This window comes from Pyrus communis, chromosome 8 (assembly GCF_963583255.1).
Source record: "Pyrus communis chromosome 8, drPyrComm1.1, whole genome shotgun sequence".
Classification (NCBI taxonomy): Eukaryota; Viridiplantae; Streptophyta; class Magnoliopsida; order Rosales; family Rosaceae; genus Pyrus; species Pyrus communis.
This window is the reverse complement of record NC_084810.1, coordinates 8,942,193-8,968,778: the sequence shown is the minus strand read 5'-3', so window position 1 is coordinate 8,968,778 and position 26,586 is coordinate 8,942,193. Positions and strand designations below refer to the sequence as shown.

The window sequence follows — 26,586 nt, the reverse complement described above, 5'->3', positions numbered from 1 at the left end:
TATTCTCCCTTGCTTTTCTCATCATTTTCTTCACAAGCTATATTGGAGAAAGGGTAGGGCTATTCACGCACACATTTCTATCTCTCACATATCTTTGTTAATTTTGTACATTGATTTTCTTCAAATCGTTCAATTCGACAGTCAAATCAAGAAAAATATGTGAGAGGTAAAAATGAATGTGTAGATAGCACAACTTTAGGAGATTTTTTTCAAAATACTCGGAACATATGTTGTGTGTGTGTGTGTATATTCACTATATATTTTTATATATTATTATATTAATATAGCTTGAAGTGCAACATATCCATGGAAATGTAACATCATGTGACAAGTTTTTAATACACAGAACAAATTTGTCGCAATATTTAGAGGGGTAATCAGGTAATGTGAATTCAAAACCTCAGGAGCAAGAAGGTGTTTAATGGACCAACCTAGCCAGACCTGAACCATTAAGATTGGCTTAATTGTGTTTTGTGCCAAAACACCTTGACCCAATTCGAGCCATGGTGCATGTCGTGCTTGTCCCAACCCACAAAAATTTAAACTGGTTGGGTTCATATTGTGTTGGGTTAGCTGAACTTGTGGGACATCTCTATACAAGGGTAACGACTTGAATCTATGAACTCCCAAGTATAGCATGCAAATGTGAGGCATATAGTGATCAACAAGTTTCTTTGGATTAAAATTGGCTTGCAATGATTGAAATGAATATCGGCACTAAAAGCATGCTTGCTACATTAAGGACACCGGAATAAGGTTCTCGTAGGCCTTAATGTACTAAGCATTGTTATAGATGGATCTTGGCTTGGTTCTAAGTTGTCTCCACCAAATTGCTTCCATAGTTTTCAGGGTTCCGTCGTACCATAGAGATCGAACATTGAAATAAAGCTCCCGTACTTGAAAGGTCTTTGTATCGACAAAAAAAGAAAAGAAAAAAGAAAGGCCTTTGTAAAACCTTGTTAGGCAGGTAGTAACCCAACAAGTCGGACTATATAGGATGAAAGTAACATCTGATAGGAAGATCAAGATGAGTTTGCAAAAGTAGAGAGAGGGTTTCAAGTTCAAGGCTTAGAGAGAGAGAGAGAGAGAGTGTGTGTGTGTGTGTGTGTTTAAAGAAACACATTAAACAATTTCGTAGTGTCAGAGATCAATAATATAGATTATTTTATTCAAATATATATTTCTCACTATATATTGTGATGTGTGTGTATTAACATAGCTTAAAGTGAGATATATTCCAAAGCAACATCATGTGATGGTGTTTTTAATACACAAAACAAATTCTTCTCCCGATATTGAGAGATGGGTGATCTGAATTCAAAACCTCAAGAAGCAAGAAGGTGTGGAATGACCCAACCTGGACCATTAAGATTGGCTCAACTGTGTTTTGTGCTGAAAATCCTTGACCCAATCCGAGCTACAGTGCATGTCATGTTTGTTCCAACCCACAAAAATTTAAACGGGTCGGATTGTTCTATGTTGGGTTAGCTTGACCTATTGTATATCTCTACGCAAGAATAACCACTTGAATTTATGAACTCCCAATTATGCATATGCCTAAGCTTTGAGAGCCGTTTTATAGCCTAAGCTTTTTAGTATTAAAGCGATTCATTTATCAACATTGGTCACCTCCATTTTTTGCTCCTAGAATCTAAAAAGGAATATTGTTTTTGTACTTTGACCATACCTTTTCACTTCGAAATATCTCTAACATTCGTTAAAATACAGCCACCTCCAGTTGATTCAATCTGAGTTATGGTTCATGTGATACTTGGTCCAACCCACAAAAAAAGAGCATTGTATAGTTATGGGCCATCTTTATACAAGTCGGACTCGTGATATGTTGGGTTTCGACTTGTTGTACATCGTTATGCGACAGTAATAACTTGAAAATAAGGTACCTTGAATCTATGGGGCCGAATTACAGCATGCAACTGTGAAGCATATAGCAATCATTAAGTTTCTTTGGGTTGGGGTTGTGTTGTGCAGGGCTTGCTCGGTGTTCAGATGGGTTTGGGGGCTAGATAAACCTTAATGTTTTAAAAACTGACTCTCAGTACTAAAGCAGGAAAACAACTTTATGCAGTTTCACTAGTTTGGATGAGGCATTTCCTTCAGTTAGTCTAAACTTTGTTGGTGGTGCATCAATGTTGTTGAAACCAGAAGATTACCTTCTGAATACCACTTATTCTAATGGTGTTACTTTGTTGGAGGCTCCTTTACAGGAAGCTTATAGAATGTACACAATTTTAGAGATACAGTTCTTAAAGATAAAATTATCGAGTATGATTTAGTGCAGCAATGGTTGAGATGGGCCAATCGGGACAATTTGTTGCCCTTGAACATCAGTGTTACTTTTGACAAAGATGAAGGTCGTAAGAAGCGAAACCAGAACAAGGGGATCAAGTGGTTGCTGATGGGGAATGCTCCTGAAGATTTTTTTTCTTTTTTTTATTCATATTTTTTTTCATAATGTTGTCCACTTATATAATAACACATGAAAATGTAACATCTTGTGGTGGTGTTTCTAGTACACACAACAAATTGTTACAAATTGAAAGAGGAGCGATGTGAATTCAAGATCTCAGGAGGTGTGTAATGGCCCAGCTTAGCCCTACCTGGACCATTAAGATTGGTTCAATTGTGTTTCGGCCGAAATTTTTTGACCCAATCCGAAATATAGTGCATCCTGTGCTTGTCCCCATTGGAGAAAACCTAACAGTCACAACCCACAAAAATTTAAACGGGTCAGGGTCGTGTTGTGTTGGGTTAGCTCGACCCATGGTAAATCTCTATGCAGGGATACCACTTGAAAATATGGTATCTATGAACTCCCCATTTAAACTTTACAATTACATTTATGGGAATCGTTTAAGCAAATACCAATTACGGGTATACCTATTTACCCGTGAAATATAAATAAAAGAGTATTAGCCGCCTGTACAAACAAATACTTGTTTAAGCTTCTTTTTTTTTTTTTTTTTTTTTTTTTTTTTTTGTGTTGTCAAATTAAAAACCCTAAAAATTGTTCGACGACTAAGATTTCTCCTATCGCCGCCATTCTCTCTCATATCCATTTAATAATAGAATATTGTACAAAATAGCAAATGGTTTTATTTCTTTGTCGAACAATTTAAAATAGTTTTGATTTTTCATTTTTTATGTACTCAAAATTTTGAAGGACAGATGACAGACAATTGGCAAGTTCCATTTCATCCCCAACCCATAAAAATTCAAACTCAATTTTAAGGTCAAGGGTGATCCTCCATATCCCTAAAGCTTAGCTATCTCTGGCTTCTGACCATTACAGACTCACCAAAAATAATTTATATACTTGATGGAAGAAACTATATATACTTACCTTAGAATTTGACCTAGCTAAAAACCCCTTCTCAAGTAATCCTACATGTCTGACACGCTGAAACCAAAGGGTAATTATGTGTTTTTTTATTTTCGACTTATTAAAAAAATGGATAAACAGATATGCCGTTACGGTTAAATGGATACGGTTACCCATTTATAACCGGTTATCTATATGGGTATACTTGTTTATAGAACACCAATGGATAAAAAGTTAAACGGGTAATGACTTGAAAAGTTATGGATAAATAACCGTGCTTATCCACCCGTCATAACTGTTGTTGATCCCTAATTAAAATTGGCTTGCAATGAGTGAAATGGATATTGGCGTTAAAAGCATCTCCCAAAATGCTTGCTACATTAAGGACCGTAACTTGCTAACAGTTGTCCCTTTTTTTACATTTCAGAAGAATAACGGGATAGGGATCTCGTACTTGAAAGGTCGTACTGTAGCAAGCATTGTTGTAGATGGATCTTAGCCTGGTTCTAGGAGCATGCCCAATGGAGGTTTTATCCTTCATGAAGTTACTACATTTAAAGCCCTAATGAGAAATTTTATTCCCAATTAACCAGAAAATGAGGCTAGATCTACCACTTAGGCTAGCAACTTTCTTCATTGGGTAGCAAAAAATTAGGCTACATCTAACTCCAAAAATGAGTTGGGTCCATGAGAAAAGTAGCTACCCATGTGAGCTAAATTTTGCCACTCTCAAGTGAATACACGTATACTCTCCTTTTATTCTTTATTTTTTAATTCTTTCTCTTTACATATTTATGTTCAAAATGTCCTCCACCATTTTATTTGTATGTTTAATGCTTAAGACATAAAATGATGTAAGATGTTCTACTAAAAGGGTTTACTTTTGTTATTTTCTAAATTAAAACACTACATATTAAAATGACATTGGAAGTTTAGAGACCTAAACCGAAAACATAAACAAACAATTTACCTAAATTGCAAGGGCATTACAATTTAGTTATGAGATGAAATCTTATCTTGTTTAATTTCAAAGAAACAAACCAATGGATAAGATTAAGATAAGAGAACGTAGACCTGGTTTGGTACTAAGGTGATTCTGAAAAAAACTGGTATAAAAAAAAGCTGGGAGCTGTTTTTGTGTTTGGTAAACATTCAGCTTCAGCTTTTTTTCACAGTTTTGGGTGAAAAAAAGCCAAAAACAAGAAGCTGCAAAACCTAGCTTTGAAAAACTAGCTTTTTTTCACATCCGTTTTACATAAAAGTTTACCAAACATTATAATACTGTTTTTTTTTTTTCAAAAGCATTTTTACAAAAAAGTTTACCAAACACTCTGCTGCTTTATTTCACAGCCGCTTATTCTCACAGCACAGCAGAATCAGCTTTTTTTTCAAAGCACAGCAATACCAAACCAACCCGTAATCCAACGGTTCAAGTGATGAAATCTAATTTTGTCAGAATTTGAATTTTTTTAGCCTCATATAAAGACAACACGTTTAAAAATCAACTTAAGAATAGTTTACACAAATTTTTTTTATCTCGTAATCAAATTATTACATAAATAAATGTATATAGTCCCATATATAGTCAAAGGTAACTAGCCTGTCATTGGAAGAGATTATGTTATAAAGTCCCGAAGATTTTTTGGAGCTCTAAATTGGGCTCTCTCCCCCAAATTGCCTCCATTTCCATGGTACCGTAGAGATCAAACACCGGAATAAAACTCCTGCACTTGAAAGGGCTTGGTAAACCCTTGTTAGGCAGATAGTAACCCAAGAGGTCAGGACTCTGTAGGATGAAAATAACATCCGACTGAAAGATCAAGATGAGTTTGCAGAAGTGGAGAGAGGGTTTCAAGTTCCAGGCTTTTAGAGAGAGATTAAACAACTCCGCAGTGGCAGAGAGCAATGATATTAGCAAATGAAGTTTGTTATCAGATAATCTACGTAGAACAGGAATATGATGATGAATTCATGGTTGCTTCATGAAACTACAATTGGACAAAGAATTCAACAAACACAAATCCGCAACTGTGACAATAGATTTAGCAAACCTCTCAGGGAATAATAGCGTACATAAAACCTTCATTCACTTTCGATCGTTTAGGCACTTTGACAATCGCCTGCTCTTGGTCCTAAATCATTCCCCAACAACATTAACATTACAAATAAGGAGCCCGCTTGCGAAACCTTCTATAGCGATTGGCACTATCTAAATGCCGAAAAAACTGTAATACGAGTTGAAACCATATTATGCTACAACAAACACTAGGATACTCAAGACGAGCAATGCTCCATCAACATGTGCACCTCAAAGCCACCATAGTTCATGAGACTTCTCAGAACTGTTTTTACCTATTGGTCGTATGGATTTCTGAAATTCTTCAAGAGTTCTGGGATATCATAACCCAGCATTTCATCGATGGCATCTATCATCTTAGGCTTTAACTTCTCGAAATTGTCAATGCTGTAACCACTCAAGATGTCCCTGAAGTGGTCTACGTCTGGGAAATCCCCTGGAGGCAGATGATGCTCCCTCTGAACCTGTATGGTACGTCAAAGTGTGAGCATTATAGAGTAGAGTGCGCATATGAAGGGGGGGAGGGAGGGAATAGTACCTTTTTAAATTCATCTTCCAAATTATCAATAAGCCTCTGTTGAGCCTTAGCTTTCCCCAATATGGCAGGCATCTCCTTCTTTAAATGGCTAATTATGTAAGCATGTATCTTGGCAGCTCTGGCACGCTTCACAAATTCATTGATCTGCGAAAAACAAAGGTCATCAAAATTCCATTCCATATGAATCTGCAAGAAACATTCAGTTTCTAACAAGAAATAAATAAGGGGCCCAAACCTAATATCACCTCTACATAAAGCTTGCAAGTTTGCAAATAAAACCAGAGAGCAACTTGGTAAAGATACGTAAATCTAACAAACTCACTCTGCGATCGCAAGCCTTCTTTGGAATATCCTTTAAATCAGCAAGAAGATCCTCCTGTTCCTTTTCAAAGAGTTCTTTCCCAACTGGACCCGTAGCAGCCTCATTTACAGGTTTGTCATTGAAGGAGCTGCAAAAGAGAAAATTAGCTTGCAACCATCGAACCAAGGTATTTGCAAGGAACATTGGAATATATTTGCAACTACAGGATTTACTTCCAAGGAGTTAATGAATGCAAGGATGGAGAGGCTACCCGATATAAACTCGCATGACCTCAGGAGTATTAAGAACCTTCCCAAGTGACCACATCAATGCTCCATAAACCCTCATCAACTGCATACCAAGAATGAAAAATGACTTGAGCGCAGCATCCACTGACCTAATTAAGTTCCCACAAAAATATGTACAAGGATAATAATCAAAGAGATCCATGTATTGCCTATGCTTACTTGTTGGGTATCAATTTGATCTGCCTTGTTCAGAACAACACGAATTTTATCGTCATGGCCATGTAAAGATGAAATAACGCGCTTGAACTCATCACTGACATCAAGTTTGTGAGGATCAAACAGAAGTAGAATGAGGTCACACTTTGCAGCAAACCACGAAGTTACCCCAGTAAAATCGTAGGCTCGTTGCGTCCGTTGCTTCTCTCCAGATAAAACTCCAGGAGTATCCACAAATGTAATGTGTTCTAGCAGCTTGGATATGAAAATGTGTAAGCTTTAGGTGTTTCAAAGGGCAATTCAGAGAATTTCAAGGTGATTCTAAAAGATAACTCACAGAATGTGGCATTTGAGAACACTCAAACTTTGACAAGAATGCTGTTCCAAAGGTTGTGAGACCGCTAAATGGCATGTCAGCTTGGACGGCAATAGTATTCCCAGGAACACTTCTTTCATCAGGTCCAGACTACATGCAAGAAGAATTAACTAGTAAACAATATTAATTTCAGAAACGTTAACAGAAAACAAAAAACAAAAGACAATACTGCAAATGAAATGTGGAAAAGTTTAATATCTACGAAAACCAACAGAGTATATATGGGTAACAAGTGAAATATTGTTTTATTGACAATGGCCAGAAACACAAAATGTCCCTCAGTTTCTCTCCAAATTCCTAGAACTAGGCTAATAATAAGCTTAGTACCCTATCCATACCCTTGGCATTCTGCCACACTGCTCTGCAATCTGCCTTCCAATTCCATACCCTTGGCATTCTGCCACACTGCTCAACCAATAGAAACCAGACAAAATACAACTGTCTTTTCTCTATTGAAATTTAAAATACAACAGTCTCTAATATATAGAACAAAACGCAAGATTACATTGTCAAAAGGGCCAATGCACCCTAGTTTTAATGAAATGTTAAAGGATATATACCCCTACTGAAAATTACCAAAAAGGGTGACACATAAACATAAAGAAAAAGTTTCTTTAAATTCAAAGCACAAAAATTTAAGGCAAGCCATGGATGGCTATCTGTTTAAGAAGTTTAGGGACTTTTGGTATCCTTCTTGAATCCAACTTTTTGTTTTTGAAACTAATGAATATCAAGTAATTTAGCTACATTTGTCATTTTTGAAAATAAAAAATTGGATCCAAGAAGGATAACCAACAGGCTCTTAGTTTCTACCTTCTTACTGAGTCCCTGTACAGCCTAAATATATGGCTTTTTAACTTGCATGCAACCATATAAAACATTTAGTTTAACTTTTAATTGCTAAGCAATTCAAAACTGTCTTAATGACAACATAAAAGAAGATAAATTGGCAATTACCATAACAACAACAAATCTATCGGTTGTAGGCTCAGGACCAATGTGAGCTCCTGTCAAAAGTGAAATAAGATAAGGGATGAAATAGATGAACACACTTTCTGTGCAAGACAAACAATTACATAAAGATACACTTTCCCAGAGGATAACTTGCCTGGATAACTACTTTTAAGCAAATGTTTAATGAATGTTGTTTTCCCAGTGGAGTATTGACCCAAAAGCATAACCATGGGTTTGGCATCAAAATCACTATTTGCCTGCAGAATAAAGCAAATAAATATCAATTGATAACTATAGCATGCCACAATTAGATATATGTTTGAGAAGATCCAATAAAAAAAAATGAAATAAAACTACGAGGGATTGGGCATTAAATCTGATGAAAGAACTACAAGCAAGGAATAATTCTCACTCACCAGTAAGGGGGACACAAAATCGTTGAACTTGTAAGTAACTTCTAATGGCTTCAGCTTCTGAACATACAGTCTCTTCAACCCATCAATAATTGATGTTACAGAAGAAAGCGGTACCTAGAAATATGCCAAAGATTTTTGTATAAGGTATTAAACGGAGTGCACAACTCATGTCTACACAACAGTATTGCAAATTTCATCACAGGAAAATTTATAATCAACTCTGACATATCACACATAAAAAACCTAAAACTGACGTATGCAAGGTTCTCTCTCCATTTTTTTCACTATGTAAAATGGCCTCTTCTAGCCTTTCTTGTGGACGCTGAGTCTTAATTGACTCAAAGCTTTCGCATGACCTTCATAAACTTAACTAGTAAAAACATAAGTATTTTGCAATCAACTTGATGTATAACAACTCGGAGAGACTGAAATGCAATACTATCATAAATTTCTCACGAAAAATGAAAAAATAAACTCAACTTATCCAAATAAGAAAATTCAAGTTCGTATCCAATAGAAACAATTTTAGGATAAATCATTTTTTCTGAATACCGTGAAAGCAAAAGGGCAATTGCCTCCAAAAATAAGAAACAACATATACCTTTTTTGCTGATTTTGAAGAAAACCAAAGCGCGGAAGATGATTGTTGCACCACAGCAGTTCCTGCGTCACAGATTATACGTAAATAGACAGCCAAAACCAAAATTAGCAGTACACATCTCATAGTTAGAGAAACTCCTCACCATTTACTTCGTTTTCATTTGACTTGTGCGTATGCTTTTTCTTCTGAATAAATTAAGTAAACGAAATCAAATTGCTTCAGCCATATACAATGAATTAATTATAAATAAATAAATCCATAACAATGAGTAACACAAATAAGAAAGGTTTAAAAAGCATATCTACCGCTGATAATAATGCATCCAAACCCTCCATAACAGGAGGCTTCAGACCTTCCAAGTCCACTGAAAATTCAAAGTTTAAGTTACATGTGTGCTAAACAAGAAATTAAAATTAATAAATAAATAAAAAATATTTGTGCGCTATTCATATTTATGAAGAAGCAGGTATTACAAGTCGCCAACTTATACATGAGTATCTACCAAGCATGCATTCCAACACAAAGTTAAACAAACGAAACCCACCATTGCTATTCTGTAAACCGTGTGTAATATCATGTCCAGCTTGTGCAAGAGAAACTAGCTAGAAACAAAACACTAACAACATGTCAGATTCCTATCAATCCAATATTGATTTTTGTTATATATGGAAAAGAAAAATAACAGTTTATAAAATAACCTGCATAGCGGCAATGAACTCATTAAAACCAAGATATCCCTGCCTCTTTGAATCGGCAACGGCCCAAACCTTAATAAAAGGAACAAACTTAATAAAAAAAATAAAAAAACCTCTATAAAGCAGGCTGGAAGCCACCAAAAAACTTATATTTGACAAATGTATTGTAAACCCAATTCAAGCAACAAAGTTTAACCAAAGTATAAAAAAGAAAGGGGCTTTGCTACAAATGCATTGTGATGTTTGGCATAGATAATAATCTTAAGCTTGAATTAATCAAAGTAACCCAATCTGCAAAATCAGATGCCAACTTCAATGGCTCTACTCGCGTATTACGCGTCACAATAAATCCGCATTGCTCAACGGAAATACAAGCCCTCAATCCTAACAAAATGTATTTCTGAAATGATTCGATTACACATTAACTGAGCATACACTAACCTCTACATCAAAAACAAATTCACCAAATACTAATAGTATGGAATTACAGCAAAAACGACAAACGAATGAAAACGAGACGCACTAATTTGATAAAAGAAAATATCAGATAAACAAAATAAACCGCAAATTAACCTGCTTGAGATCCTGCCGATTCAGATTGGACATGCCGAAGAACTTTATCGCATCGCCCCCGGTAATGCGGCCATCACTGTCTGAACAAAACCACAGGAAAAAAAAATAAATAAAACTCAATTACAGTTGCTCAATTTTCTCGGGAACCAAACAGAAAACCAAGAAATTTTCCTGGAAAATGCGTGTTGACAGACTGACAGTGTAAAATGTAAGCGCGCACCTGAATCAGCGAATCGAAACCATTCCTGGTAGATTTTCTGATGCTCCTTGGAGCACGAAGTGATCGGAACTGAAGAAATTTCCATAAATCGTAACCCGAGAGAGAAAGAATCTGATCGAATTTTCAAGATTTAAATTTTCCAAACTTTTTAAAAACGGAGACGCTCTTTGATGGGTTTGTTTTTGTTTCTCTTTCCCCCAGGGTGTCCTGCTCCTTAAAGACGTAAAGGCGTTAAATCTTGTTTCGCACGCGTCGTTTTGATGAGCTGGCATGACGGGACGTTTTACGTTAATCGGGGGTCATTAGGAAGTCAAGGCCTGAAACGGCGACGCATCTGTTTCGTTTTCGTAGTTGTGTGTATCACAAGTGGCACGCGAAATAATTGGAAAGTTACTTGTCAATGTGACTAATTGCGAATGTAATGGAAATGGTGACTACTTGATGTCAAGGTGTAACATCCAAACCTTGCAACAGCAAAATTCTGCTACTAAATGTCTTTTTCTATTATTCGTATTAGTGGAAGCCGGCCAGAAAGCACAATGAACTAATTACAAGACTCTCGTAATAGAGATCCAGGAAAGAAAATGACAAATCTATATGATCATTTCGCAGATGGACACATGACTATATACAGTTTGCAGCAGGAAAGAAAAATTCATGTGGTAAAAATGAGTTAACAAACATTTATGAGTGTAATCTTCAAGCCATTGTCAATAACAAGCATTTTTATTGGTAAAAAATAATTAATTTCATTAACGATCGTGTATATAGTCTTATATAAACAAAGCAAACACAAAAGAGTAAAATGACCCAAATAACCCAAGTAAAAGGAGAGAGACAACCTAAAACAAAGAGGGAGGCCGTTAAAACTTAGTCCTAGAAAAATTAGACAACAAACCATAACAAAAAAGAAACCCTAATTTCCAAAGAAAGATGCAAAAAGTAAATCTGAAAGCCAAATAAAGTCATCAAGAGCTGCACCATCCACAACCACATTTCCATGGGAGATCAGATGAAGTAAAACACGCTTGTTATGACGAGAGTTGGGTACCACACTTCGCCTAATTTTGTTGACATGCCAATTCGGCAGTGAGTAGGGATAGATGGGTCTTGTGAGAGGCGTTACGTTGGGGATGGGGAATGGGGTTGGTGGGTAGGCATTTGGAAATTGAAATTAGGGCTTGGAGAGAGGGTGGAGGAGATGAGGAGATGGGCAGAAAAAGCAAAATTGTAGAAAGGGAGCGGCGATGTGTTGAATTATAAGTTGTGAGCTAATTTTGGAATAAGTCTGTTTATGATTAAATTGGTGTATCCACTTGTGATTAATTACCAAGTGTAAAGTTTTGGTTTGTAAAGGCCATGAGAGCCATGTGGATTCTTTCTTTGTTATTACAAAATAGATGTGTGGCTGTGATCTAAGCTAGGAGTGTGAATGGATCCAACAGTCACAATTACTGTTTTATTCCTCATCTCACGACTTGTGTGAGAGAGTGAGTGCTCATATATATCTAAAAAGAAAATGCACCTCTGAGACTTGCAGAGTGTGTGAAGAAACCCTTCTTTATTCTCATTATCTTCTCCTTCGACTTCTGTTAGCATTAAAAACAATCTAAGATTCATTCATTTCAACATGGCCTCAGAGCCAAGTTCCGATTAAAAACTGGGCGTGCACTGTAAATTGAAGCATCACTAGCGTTGTGTTTTCTGGGTTCACACAAGCTTGCGATGGCTGGATCTGGAAGTGCTGAAGTAAGGACTCCAATTTTCTCCGGTGAGAACTATGAGTTCTGGAGGATTAAAATGGTCACTATCTTCAAGTCGCATGGGCTATGGAGTATGGTGGAGAAAGGGATTACGACTCCCGACTCGAAGAAGAAGAAGGTGAAGACAGATGAAAAATCTGATTATGATGGTGACGATGATGAGAAAATGGCTGCAATCTTCATGAAAGATGCAAAAGCCCTCGGCATAATCCAAAATGCTGTCTCCGATCAGATCTGCCCCCGAATCGCAAATGCAGACTCGGCAAAAGTGGCCTGGGATCTGTTATATGGCAAATATCATGGTGGAGATCAGGTAAGATCTGTGAAACTTCAAAATCTTAGAAGAGAATTTGAATACACTAGAATGCGTGATGATGAATCCTTGTCTGGGTATTTAACTCGCTTGAATGATCTGATAAATCAAATGAAGACGTTTGGTGAAATCCTTTTGAATGAGAGGTTAGTTCAGAAGGTGTTAATTAGTCTCACTAAAATGTATGATCCGATATGTTTAGTGATAGAAAACACCAAATGTTTAGAATCTGTTGAGCTACAAGAAGTAATAGCCATTTTGAAGAGTCAAGAGCAGAGGTTTGATTTGTACTCCTCTGATGCAACTGAGAGAGCATTCTCTTCTCTTACTGTTAATTCAAAAGGACAGAATCGAGGGTATGCTCAGTCAAACACATTTAAGTCACAGAGAAATTATAATCAGAAAGGCAGGAAGTGGGATTCAAAACCCAAGTTTCAACAAAAGCCAAATCTTAATGTTGCACAGAATAGTACTTCTTTTCAAAACATGGGTCAAGAGGGTACAAAACCTCAGTGCAAAGTATGCTCTAAATTTCATTATGGTGAATGTCGATATAAGGGAAAATCTAAGTGCTATAACTGTGACAGATTTGGGCACTGGGCAAAAGAATGTACTGTTGGAAAAGCTGTTCAGAAAGCTAACTGTGCAAATCAAATGGAGGTGTCTGGAAATCTATTTTATGCAAATTGTGTTGTTGCTAAAACAAAGATTAATGGAGAATGGTATATTGATAGTGGCTACAGCAACCATATGACAGGAAATGTTGATCTTCTTGTTGATGTGAAGACTAATGTTGCAGGGAAAGTTCAAATGCCAACTGGAGTGTTAGTGAATGTGGCAGGAATGGGATCACTGGAAATTGAAACTAACAGAGGGAAGAAATATATCAGAGAAGTCATGTACTTACCTGGTTTAAAGGAGAATCTACTTAGTGTAGGACAAATGGATGAGCACGGATATTATCTTGCGTTTGGTGGAGGTATGTGTACTGTCTTTGATGGCCCTTCTCTGGAATGTCAAATTATCAGTGTGAAGATGAGAGGAAACAGATGTTATCCCCTATCTCTAAGTCCTGAAAAGCAACTTGTGTTGAAGCTCAGTTTTGCTAACTGTGCCCGGACTTGGCACAGAAGACTTGGCCACCTGAACTTTGGTGGAATCAAACAATTGAAGGAAAAAGACATGGTTCATGGATTACCAGATCTAGAAGAGCATGATAGAGTCTGTGAAGGTTGTCAATATGGTAAACAGCACAGAGAAAGTTTCCCTAGTGGTCAAGCATAAAGAGCTGGTGCTTCACTCGAATTGATCCATGTTGATCTATGTGGACCAATGAGAAATGAATCCACTGGAGGAAACAAATACTTTATGTTGCTTGTGGATGATGCAACACGAATGATCTGGGTATACTTTCTTAAATATAAATCTGAGGCCTTCTCCTGCTTCAAGAAATTCAAAGCAATGACTGAGTTACAAACTGGTTTAAGGGTGAAATGTCTGAGGAGTGACAGAGGAGGGGAGTTCTTGTCTACTGAGTTCAATCAGTTCTGTGATACAGAAGGCATTCAAAGGCAACTTTCTCTTGCATACACTCCACAGCAAAATGGAGTGGTGGAAAGGAAAAACAGAACCGTGGTTGAAATGGCCAAGTCTATGCTACACGATAAAGGAATGCCCTATTATATGTGGGCAGAAGCTGTGCATACTGCAGTGTACATTCTGAATCGATGTCCTACCAGGTCTCTTGATAACATAACCCCCTTTGAAGCTTACAGTGGAAGGAAACCGGGTATTGCACATTTGAAGATTTTTGGCTCAGTTTGTTATGTTCATACCCCAGCTGAATTAAGGCACAAATTAGAAGCTAAGAGTCTAAAGGGAGTTTTTATTGGCTATGCAAAGTGTGAGAAAGGTTATAGGGTCTTTGATCCACTTTCTAAAAGGGTAATACTGTCAAGAGACGTTGTGTTTGATGAAGATTCAAGTTGGAATTGGCAGGAAAGCACAGAGAAACATGTGTCTATGTTCAATTATGGAGGGCAGTCTGGTGAGTCACCAAGCAGTGCATTCACAGAGGTTGAGACCCCAGCCTCTAATACTTTGCCATCTAGAAGTTTGACAGAAATACCAAGTGATACTGATAATGCACCGGTTACTCCTCAAGTCCAATCTACTGAATCCTCTAGTAGATCATGTGAAAGTACAAGAGATTCACAAGCGATTGATCATACTCCATTAAAATGGAGAAATCTGAGTGATGTACTTGCTCAATGCAACCTGTGCATTATGGAACCTGAGAAGTATGAAGATGCTGCAGAAGATGAATCTTGGATGAAAGCTATGAAAGATGAGCTTTCCATGATTGAGAAAAATGCAACTTGGGAACTAGTAGATCGACCATCTGACAAGCCTATAATTGGAGTTAAATGGGTGTTTAAAACCAAACTCAACCTTGATGGAACTGTGCAAAAGAATAAGGCAAGGCTTGTTGCAAAAGGATATGCTCAGAAACCAGGAATAGACTACAATGAGACATTTGCTCCGGTTGCTAGGTTGGATACAATCCGAACTCTCATTGCTTTGGCTGCACAAAAGAGTTGGAAACTCTATCAACTCGATGTCAAATCCGCTTTTCTGAATGGTGTTCTGGAAGAGGAAGTATATGTAGAGCAACCTGATGGATTTGTTATCACGGGAAAAGAAGATAAAGTATACAAACTCCATAAAGCTCTCTATGGTCTCAAACAGGCACCCAGAGCCTGGTATGGAGAGATTGATACCTATTTTTCACAGTGTGGTTTCATGAAAAGTCTAAGTGAGGCAACTCTCTACATCAAAGCAAGGGGAGATGAGATTCTGATTGTTTCAATCTATGTAGATGACATAGTGTACACTGGAAATAGCATTGTGATGTTAAAGGAATTCAAGGAGGATATGATGATCAAGTATGAAATGACTGATTTGGGTCTTCTTCATCATTTCCTTGGCATGGGAATTATTCAAACTCACTCTAGCATCTTTATACACCAAAGAAAGTATGATGATTCTCTGTTGAACAAATTTGGTTTAAGTGAGTCCAAATCTACTGCTACACCTCTTGTTTTATCAGACAAGCTAGGAAAAAATGATGGCAGTGGACCAGCAAGTGAGGAACAATATAGAAGAATTGTAGGAAGCTTGCTATATCTTACAGCTACTCGACCAGATATAATGTATGCTACCAGTCTCCTTGCACGATTCATGCACTGTCCCACAAATAAACATCTTGGTACTGCAAAAAGAGTGTTGAGATACATTAAAGGTACTCTGGATTACGGTTTGGAGTATGTGAAGGGAAAGAAAGAAATGTTAATTGGTTTTTGTGACAGTGATTGGGGAGGATCCATTGATGACAGCAAAAGCACCTCTGGATATGCTTTCTCCTTTGGCAGCGGTGTGTTCTCATGGGCTTCAGTAAAACAAAACTGTGTAGCTCTCTCCACTGCAGAAGCTGAGTATATTAGTGCTTCTGAGGCAACTGCTCAAGCCATTTGGCTTAGGTTTGTTCTTGCAGACTTTGGTGAGTTACAAACTGAAGCAACACCAATGTACTGTGATAATACAGCAGCAATTGCAATCACCAAGAATCCAGTGTTCCATCAGAAAACCAAGCATATCGACAGAAGGTATCATTTCATTAAGGATGCACTACAAGAAGGAGTAATTGATCTACTGTATTGCCCAACTAATGAACAAGTTGCAGACATCTTTACTAAGGCTCTAACCAAGGATCGGTTCAACTATCTCAGAGATTTGCTTGGTGTGAAATCAGCTCAAAACTTAAAAGGGAGTGTTGAATTATAAGTTGTGAGCTAATTTTGGAATAAGTCTGTTTATGATTAAATTGGTGTATCCACTTGTGATTAATTACCAAGTGTAAAGTTTTGGTTTGTAAAGGCCATGAGAGCCATGTGGATTCTTTCTTTGTTATTACAAAATAGATGTGTGGCTGTGATCTAAGCTAGGAGTGTGAATGGATCCAACAGTCACAATTACTGTTTTATTCCTCATCTCACGACTTGTGTGAGAGAGTGAGTGCTCATATATATCTAAAAAGAAAATGCACCTCTAAGACTTGCAGAGTGTGTGAAGAAACCCTTCTTTATTCTCATTATCTTCTCCTTCGACTTCTGTTAGCATTAAAAACAATCTAAGATTCATTCATTTCAACACGATGAACGTCGGAATATCATGTCACCGACTCTCAAACAGGCAACGGGGTCGGCGGTGGTGAGTGAGGCAAGGGAAAGTGAGTTTCTAGAGAAAAGGAGGAGCTTTCTCTCTAAACCTCACGGCAGAATTAATACTTTTGTCAATACAAAGCTTGAAAAGTTCTTCTACATGATAAGCTTGTAACTACATGAATCCACGATGCACAGCTCAATGCGAAATAGTTCGTGAAAGTTTCTATTTGATATTACATTGCTATTTTTCCAATTTTCTCAACTAAGGATAAAAAAAATTGTCCTTCACTTTTACAAGGAGACGAACGACTAAAAAAGACATGCGTAGTCTGGTCCACGTTCGACATAATTTCTCTTGATGGAGGCTCTCAATTTCCTGGTGGCTTCTCTCTTCTAATCTACTTCCTCCTAGCTAGTCATTCATTTACTCCACCCTGACTTGTTTTCCTCACTATTACAATACAATTATAATTACGACGTACAAATTAAAGAGAAGTAAGAGAACAACTATAAGGGGAGATTTAAATATAGTAGTGAAAACTAATGGAAATATTATATGAGACCAAATATATACATCTCCTAAATGCACCCTCCAAATTCCAAAACCCTATATTTTTCCAAAACTCCATTGGGTTGCAATAATACACAATCCTACACAGTCGCTGTTGGACTATTGTCTCAAGAAATTCCAACTGTTTTACCCAACAACCAAAGAATCAATGATAGCTCAAGCATAAATATGGTGTGGAGTGTACTCCTGTCCAATGTAAATCCGTATATAGTAATACCAGCTCTATTATTCTCCAGATATGTCACTGCAACAACAATCAATATTCAATATCATCAAACTAAGCGATACAAAAACTAATGTGCATAGAACATGCGGGGTAATAAAAATGCATGTGTCGATATATAACATGTTGCCGCATTTTGTTAACTAAATGTCATCAACACATTATCTAAGACTTATCGACGGTTTGTTCTTTATTCAAGACACTGTTCTAAAAATCTTCGCCTAGGCACTAGGCGGCTAGCCACCGTCCCGATTAATGCTTGGACGTTTGAAAATTAAGAAATAGCACTTAGACCTGCTGAGGCGCCAGCCTAGACTAGGTGGTTGATCGGGGGAAAGCTAAAATCCAAGGTTACCCACCTAGGTTGCGACTCACTTAGACAAAAAATAGATAACTTTCATTTTGTATTTTATTTTTTTCAATAAATTGTAATAGACTTGTTGAATACTTAAATGAACAGACATTATATGTTTGTTCCCCATGTTTTCATTATGTTCCAATACTTCATAATATATATATCACTCTATTTTGTAGTTTATGATGTAATTATATATAATCTAAGTATAAAAAGACACTTATTTACACGAAATATGATAGATTTACTTAAATCCACCTAGTCCGTCCACACGCCCGCCTAGGCCCCGCCTAGCCGCTAGGCCCTAGGCTGCAGCCCGACTAGCGCCTAGCATTTTTAGAACCTTGATTCAAGAACGACGCCCCTTCCATGGTCAAAATCTCTATGTAAACTATTAAACATTATTTTCTCCATCCCATCATCTAGAGGATTCTTGTGATTCCATTCTTTACTATAATTTCTGATCAATGCAAACTAATCAATGAATAAAAGTTGTTAATGACATGGATATGTGCTATTTAATTAGGCTGGCTTACCTAGAGCTTGTCTCTTTTGATAAGAGATTGTACTATATGCATATGATGGAACAAACTTGGCGTTTTCCAGTTCATCTTGATCATCACTTGCCAAATCACTGTCTGATTCTCTGTCACTACTGGCACCAGAAACCACTCGGCCATTCCCGGTCTCATCAGGCGGCGGAGAATCTCCTTCATTTGCATCAAAGGACTCCAGTGTGGCGCAAACATGCCACTTTGTAGCAAGGCATGTGACTGCTTGGGCCTTGTGTGTGATTTTGGTTGCACTGCGCAGTAAGATGAGGACTCCAGTGACTAAAGTTATGGAGCATAGCTGTACCCAAAAAAATAAAACGTCATCACTGAGATTAGTTTTTGTTCATAAAATGATTCTCTGAGGCTGGAAGTAACCCAGTTGATTTTCATCTCTCTCACTCATAACCAAATTAGTCCTTTCTCTTCTTGAAAAGGAACTGAACAAACATTAAAATGGATCCTCTACGGATTCTGATGCTATACAAATCAACCCGTGAAAACTGGAAAAGAAGGCATACCGCAAGTTCACCGGATCTATAAACATCAAGATTGGCAGTGGCACTAGCCCTGGTTGTGATGAGCAACAAGGAAAATTGGCTGCCCGTGACCAAGATCAATGACCATAGGATGAAACGTCGGTATCTATGACTTATGATTGTTAAGTGCCTCCGGATCCTAAGGTGCTCGGACAACACTGACCCGACATCAGATTGCTCTTGGAACACAGTGGCAAAGTCTTGGAGCCGTAGGATTTGGAGGTAGCATATCAGACGGAACAGAACGCACACGAGGAAAAACACAGTTGTACGATACAACCACGAGCACAACTCCAGCGTACACGCTACCATGTCACTTACGTAAACATTGCCCAGAAAAGGCATTTGCGAGGCTCTAGATGCGTACCACCAAATCTTATATACACTCTCCGCGGCAAAGCATGGCATTACAAAGATGCACAGAATCTTCAATGATCTCTACAAGGAACAATATATGTGTGACTTTGAGAAACAAAGAAAGAAGATACAATTACGTACCTACCTACAATTACGTACCTACCTTGTAGTCTACTTTTCGCGTAGTGAAAAAAAAAAATGTTAATAGAGCTATTTACATTTTACAGAAACCCAACGACATGTATCTTCTATGTTCAACTGAACTCATCGAGTCTGCCCAGTCCACATCTATGTAAAAGCCTGGTTTCGCCCTAACCCCGCTTATTAGTTTAATTTCTACTCATTGTTTTACATTGAATCAAATTCTATAGTTTCATAATGTTAACTTTTGGTGTCTTTCGATGCAAGGGTTAGTTTTCTTAGGGTTCCTTAATTATTATGGTGATGAATTTCTACATAGTTTCTATTGATATACTGCTTTTCAGATTGGGTGGTTTTGTATCTAATCATTTTCTTCTCAAAAACTAAACCCTAATCTTAATTTCCATTCTAAGCACAATTCATATTAGTAAAACAAATTGTGAAAAAAATTAATACCCATTAGAAAACAAAAATCAATGGAAATTTTGAATTAATTAAATAACTCACATTGAGCTGTTGTGTGTATTCCCTCCTGACCGTCTCGCTCTCATTATAAAGCTTATCGAAAAACAAGAACCTCCGGAGCCCAAACTTCCTCACAAACCATGACAGGCACAGAAACGATACCGTTGCGACGCTACTCAAAGACAATTGCACTACACCATCATAAGGTCTCTTGTGCTTGCCATCGCATGATGCACATGTGAACACAAAGTGGGAAATGGCAGGAACAACGATTGCAAACAAGATGAATATGGACCAAGAAATGCATGCCCTCCATGCATTAGATTGGTCCACACACATCCATCGTACGTACGATCTAAAGCTCTTCAGTTCGTCTTGTACGTGTGAAACACAGCGTCCTAGCCCTGCGCTTGTCTTGTTGTTCGGGTTTAACAAGCCCTCCATGACTTCGTTTCTCATATCGGGGTTTGATGAATTTTGTTTTTAGGGTTGAATTTGGTTTCCAGTTTAAGAAGAACATGATTGGCTTGGGAGTTTTGAGTTATATTTAGAAAGTGTTTGCAGAGAAATGTGGAAACAATAGGTTTGTGTTTTGTGAGTGATATGATGTTGTGGAACGACCCATTGTGGATTATATATTGCACAAGGTCAGGTGATGTGCGATTTTTCTTTAGAATGTCTTTGTTGTAAGTTTGAATGAAATTAAACCTAGTTCTTTTGTCCCCCATTGATTAAAGAAGGTTTTCCAACACTAATTTATAAGATTATGTGAATGGGAAGTGTTATTGGTACTCCAAAAATCTCATTCTACACTCCTCACAAGTGTATTTTTCTTTCCTAATATAAAAAATTTGGAGTGTAAAATGAGATTTTTGAAGTGTTAATAACAATTCCCTAACAATTCCCTATGTGAATAAGATTTAGTAAATTGGATTACACATAGAGAAGTTCGGGACTTGGGCCTAGCTATATATTAAACGTCAAAAATGGCCTTCGGCTCAGGCGAGTTCAAATTAAACATGTTTGGTTTTCATCCTTTAACAAAAACGACACAAAACATAACAACGAAAAACCTCATCTTTTCTCTATCACTATAATATATTTTTCTTGAGAGAGATACTTGTACGTTCACCAGATTCAAGTTCCTGGTGCTAAGAATTTGGATTGATAGAGTGGTTCTGGTGGACAGAGCCTAAACGACTCCAAGCATCCGAATAGAGGCGAAATTTTGTCTATAAAGGACATTGTAAAATTTGCAAGCCTCTTTCACTTCATATTGTCAGTTTTCGAAACTTTTTTCTTTTTTATACTGTTGGTTTCATTTTTACTGTTATAGACGTGGTGTGGTATACTTGATCATTTTGTCAACAAGATGTACGCAAGTTGACATAGCTCCATGTATATGTTCCTTTGAGCTTGAATCCATAAATAGAATGAAATAATGGTGAGCCTAGTGGAGCGACGAACTCGGCTCAAGGGTTTCTATACAAAGCCATTCTCTTCTTCACTCAAGGGGGCAATGCACTCTTTGTATGGTACTTTATTCATTAAGAATGAATCTTTTTTTTTTTAGAAGTTATACGGACTTTATAAAAGTAAATGCCACACTCCATGTGTCAGATATGGGGCTTTCCAATCGAAGGGTCATACTTCTCATCTCGGTCCTATTAGGGTAAGGCCAATGTACCAGCCAACCGGTGTGGTGGCCAACACGAAGTGCTGTAAGCTAAGTTATTCACCTTGTAGACGGAGGAGACATAGAAAATGTGTTGCGAGTGATTCATAAGATTATATGGTAACACCAGTATATTATTTTATTTCTCTTAGCTTGCCTTTCCCATGATTTTGCAGACCAACCAACCCCTCGCAAGTCTCACTGCATTTTGGGAGCAGAGCATGCAGTATGTGGCGGCGGCGGCGAGGGGGGGAAGGGGGTGAAGAAAGATAACTCTAGCAATATAGGCCGAGCCTGCTTCCCATTCATTCTTTTATAAGGATGTTCTTCAGTTGGTCAACAGGGCACGTCCCTTTCTTTTCTGTAATAGAGCCTCTATAATGGGTGTACGGAAACAAAAATCCAAGATGAATACTTTCAAAAAACGAGTAAGGGATGAGGAGGCCCTCGAAACCAAACAAGACCAAAAGGAACATGCGAATTAGCACCATTCCTATGATTTGTCTCGAAAAGCCAACGAGCATCCCTATCTCTATCTCGGTCTCGATTTAGCTTCATATATCAATCTGGGAAACATTTTTATTGGTTTTAGTGCAGATTAAGGAACCCCTCCCCCATGCTATGACTACGGACGTAGGGCTACCTGCTGCTACCTTCCTTGGTTTTTGGTGGGAAGTACCCCAATCCTTTTTTACGGGCCTGCCGAATCCTGAAAAAGGGTTCTTGGGGAAGCATGGTAGGGGAAGGTAGGGTCTATCGCCGCCTAATAGAGGCAAACTCATCTACCTTGATATGTATGCTTCGTGGAGAGATAGAGAGAGACGTTGATGTGTCAATTGAATGCAGTATTTTTTTAAATTCTACAATTAGCTACACAAATGGAGTCCGTTGAGTTTTCTTATGTCCTCGTCGATGCAATGAGCGCCGCATTTAGTGACTTCTTTTGTAAGTCAGAATATAAGTAGTCATAGATGAGGTTTGCTTTTCCCTGAATTTTTATTTAATATTATTGCAGATGATGTAAACATTTCATTACAAATTTAATAAAAAGCTCTATCATTTGACGAAAAAACCTCAATTATTACTATTTATTAGAAAATTGACCCAGACCTTTTTTTTCTCCTATGGAGCCATGAGAAAGTCACCGGCGTCAGGTTAGTACAGTTCTCATGCTGCTGATTTGGCCCCGTGCTGATTTAGGAGCTTCTTCTTTAGTATAGAATTCAAAATAACAATAAAAAAATAAAGATGCGGTCGTCGTCCAGCGGCCGAAAACTCCGAATATAGGCCTAGATCGTTAATTTTTACACCGGGCGAGGAATCCCTTGTTCGGCATTTCTCTGAAGTTTTAGTGAATATGTGGACACAATGATAGTTATAAATAGATAAAGGAAATAGAGGCTCACCAAGAAAAAAAAATTCCAAACCATGAAACATAAAAATTATAAAAGAGAAAAAGAAAGAAAGAAAGAAAATTGGATGAATATACATCCCCAATTGCAGTGCAAAATTCCTCTCCCGGCACGGGCCTAGCAACACAAGGGCAGTCTGATGTAGGACCTTTCTGTTAAGAAATTCCGACGGTCTTTCCCAATAACCAGAGAACCAATGATAACTCCAGCATAAATATGGTATGAAGTGTGGTCCGGTCCAGTGTAAACCCAAAAATTGTGATTCCGGCTCTATTATTCTCAAAATATGTAACTGCACAAGAAATATACACGAATACAAATGTCAACACCACGATTGATACATGTTTCAGTAACGTCACACGTATAAACGAGTTGTATGTTTCTTCTATGTCATATGTGTAAAAGTTATGTTGTGTTCTAGTTGAGAGATTCGACGTATGATTGTATCGTGTTTATGTTGATCCTAGTCACGTTCGAGTGTACCATCAATATGACACAATCATGAAGTTTTTAAATGTGTGTTAACCGATTTGATGCATTGAAGTAACTGGCTTACCGAGAGCTTGTCTTTTTTGGAAAGAGATGGTACTATATGCATATGACGGGATCAGCTTGGTGTTGTCCAATTCATCTTCATCGGCATCACCCTCCTCATTGTCTGATTCTCCACGTTCCGTACCAACGGCCTCAGCCAGCGCTCGGCCGCTGGTAATCTCAGCCGCAGCTGCATCGAACGAGTCTAGTGTCGCGCAGACGTGCCACTTGGCTGCGAGACATGTGACGGCTTGCGCCTTGTGAGTGATTTTGGTTGCGCTGCGTAGTAGGATGAAGAGGCCGGTAACCAATGTTATGGAGCATAACTGTACCAAAACCAAATCAGAATATAAGCTTTGACTTCAGTTTAAGGAAAGTTATATAACAAATATTCCTTTAGTTTTCGACTCGATTAAGAGAGTATGAGGACAAGACACTTCAACTATATAACAAATATTCTTCTAGTTTTGGGCTCGATTAAGGGAGTGTGAGGACGAGACACATCAACTCTATAACAGACATAAGACTCGCTCATATTCTATAAAAGGTGAACCACACCTATATTAAATAATAAATGAACAAAGTTGTACCAACTAGCTATTGATCTAACAATACTTTCTTTTTCCAATGGTAGAAGATATTTCAACTTCAAATTTCTCGATTCGTAGACAAAATAGTTATATTAGTAAAACATTTATCAATCAGAAAACATTAAAGCGACATATAACGTACCACAAGTTCACCAGCTCTGTAAACATCGAGATTTTCCTTGGCGCTTGACTTGGTAGTGATGAGCAACAAAGCAAACTGGCTCCCTGTGACCAAAATGAGAGACCATAATATGAACGCACGGCACCTGTGGCTTATGATCCTCAGATGCCTTCTGATCCTAAGGTGCTCAGACAACACTGAACCAACATCAGAGTCCACTTCAAACATTGTTGCAAAGTCTTGTAGCCGTAGGATTTGGAGGTAGCAGATCAGACGGAACAGAACGCAGACGAGGAAAATCACGGTGGTCCGGTAGAGCCACGAGCACAACTCCATGACGCAGGCTACCGCGGCACTCACGTATACACTACCCAGAAAAGGAATTTGTGTGGCTTCAGATGCGTACCACCATATCTTATACACACTTTCACTGGCAAAGATTGGAATGACAAAGAAGCATAAAAGTTGCAATGATCTCTACAAGAAAATTACCACACCCTATATAAGTCCAAGAAATTAAATTGAGTCATTTCGTTTGATAAATTTGTTCATTGTCGAATTATGTTATAAAATGATATATAAAAGGCATTGATAACTATTTCGTTTTCACTTTTTGTTTTCACTTTTCTTTAAAACTCAAAATTGAAAACCCGTTTGGTAACTATTTCAGTTTTCAAAAGAGTAAAATTGAATACCAAAAGTTGAAAAAATCAAACTACTTTCTTGAATTTTCAGAGTGGGTAGTGATGATATATACACACTAATTTTTACTTCTCACATACCCTTCTCAATTTTCAGGCGTTGGATCGCATGAATTGTAGAAGATCAATGGCAAAAAATAGCAAGGGTATGTGGGAGGTAAAAATAAGTGTGTGAGTAGCACTATCCTTCAAAATTTAGCTTTCAATTTTTAGTTTTTCATTTTCATTTTCTTTCTTGAAACCTGAAGATGGTTACAAAATGGGTTTTCAATTATTTAAAAAAAAAAAAAAAAAAAAACTAAATAGTTATCAAACAACCCTAAGTATTTCGTTTATTTAAGTGTGCGACAACTCTTAACAGCTCACATAAGCAAGAAACACGGCACATTGGTAAAGAAACATAACATATAATAAAGGGTAATGTATGGACAACCAACTATTTAAACTAAATTTATTAAATCATATAACATGTTTGTTGATGATTAGATTATTACTAAAGTGTTTATTTCCTATTAGCGACACATCATGATTTGTAAATTTTGATCTAAAAAGTTGGTTTACCTGACATTAATCAATAGTAAATTAAAACAAAAAATAATTAATAATGTAGAAAATGAAGCTTGTAAAACTTACATTGAGCTGTGCTGTGTACCCCTTCCTTACCGTCTCGCTCTCATCATAAAGCTTATCAAAAAACAAGAACCTTCGCAATCCGAACTTCTTGACAAACCTTGTGAGGCAAACAAAGGACAAGCTCGCAACACTGCTCAATGACAATTGCACCACACTATCGTACGGCCTCTTGTGCTTGCTATCGCAGGCTGCGCAACCGAACAGGAAATGGGACACGGCCGGGACAACAATCCCGAACAAGATGAACATGAACCAAGAAAGACATGCCCTCCAAACACTGGATTGGTCCACGCACATCCATCGTAGGTATGACCTAAAGCTATGCAGTTCATCTCGTGCGTGTGAGACGCAGCGTCGGAACTTGTTCTTCGATCTGTTTAATAAGGCCTCATCGACCACGGTGTCGTCTTCCATGCGATGTCGAGTAATTTCTTCAACGTGTTTGATTTGGTTTGAATTAATGTGTGAGTTTGAGAAAGGAGGGGGACAGAACAATAACAGGGAGGGTGCGACAGAACATTTGTGTAATAAATTAATCATATTTGGTTTTCAATTTGTTGGTTAATTTGTTAAGTTTGAGTTGTTTCGGGAGTTTTAAGTTATAAATAGAAACTATAAAGTGCTGCAGAGGAATGTAGAATTTATATATAGTACTAGTCTAGAAGGATTACGGTAACCCTAAGGCAAAAAAAGAATAATTGTTCCTTATTCTTTGATTTGTATAAACGAAAGGCAGCTCAGTTGTTCAATGGTCCATTCATCTAAACTACCTATTAACAAAACCGTCCATGTAAACCAAAAAAGAGTTGAAAAGATAAGTTAGTCTTCGATCACAAAATAATATCATAAGCAGTAATGTAATTT

At 37.5% G+C, this 26,586-nt stretch overlaps 3 protein-coding genes across 3 annotated transcripts; all 3 read right to left on the bottom strand.

Annotated features, from left to right (window-relative positions):
- Positions 1-5,301: 5,301 nt before the first annotated feature.
- LOC137742004 (EH domain-containing protein 1) lies at positions 5,302-10,758 on the bottom strand. The gene is made up of 16 exons (XM_068481732.1): positions 10,556-10,758; positions 10,336-10,415; positions 9,766-9,834; positions 9,612-9,669; positions 9,373-9,431; positions 9,210-9,252; positions 9,068-9,129; positions 8,467-8,580; positions 8,205-8,307; positions 8,054-8,103; positions 7,058-7,186; positions 6,724-6,975; positions 6,528-6,607; positions 6,278-6,404; positions 5,956-6,099; positions 5,302-5,881 (listed from the first exon to the last, which is right to left on the bottom strand). The coding sequence occupies exons 1-16, from the start codon at positions 10,638-10,640 to the stop codon at positions 5,693-5,695; spliced, it is 1,644 nt and encodes a 547-aa protein (XP_068337833.1). The 5' UTR covers positions 10,641-10,758; the 3' UTR covers positions 5,302-5,692.
- Positions 10,759-17,450: 6,692 nt separating this feature from the next.
- Positions 17,451-20,500, bottom strand: LOC137742905 (uncharacterized). Its single transcript, XM_068482845.1, has 4 exons — positions 20,099-20,500; positions 19,076-19,531; positions 18,540-18,855; positions 17,451-17,669 (listed from the first exon to the last, which is right to left on the bottom strand). Exons 1-4 carry the CDS (start codon positions 20,498-20,500, stop codon positions 17,533-17,535), a joined length of 1,311 nt encoding a protein of 436 aa, XP_068338946.1. The 3' UTR covers positions 17,451-17,532.
- Positions 20,501-22,893: 2,393 nt separating this feature from the next.
- Positions 22,894-26,391, bottom strand: LOC137743356 (uncharacterized). The gene is made up of 4 exons (XM_068483236.1): positions 25,723-26,391; positions 24,410-24,865; positions 23,700-24,003; positions 22,894-23,435 (listed from the first exon to the last, which is right to left on the bottom strand). Exons 1-4 carry the CDS (start codon positions 26,260-26,262, stop codon positions 23,299-23,301), a joined length of 1,437 nt encoding a protein of 478 aa, XP_068339337.1. The 5' UTR covers positions 26,263-26,391; the 3' UTR covers positions 22,894-23,298.
- Between the last annotated feature and the right edge of the window lie 195 nt (positions 26,392-26,586).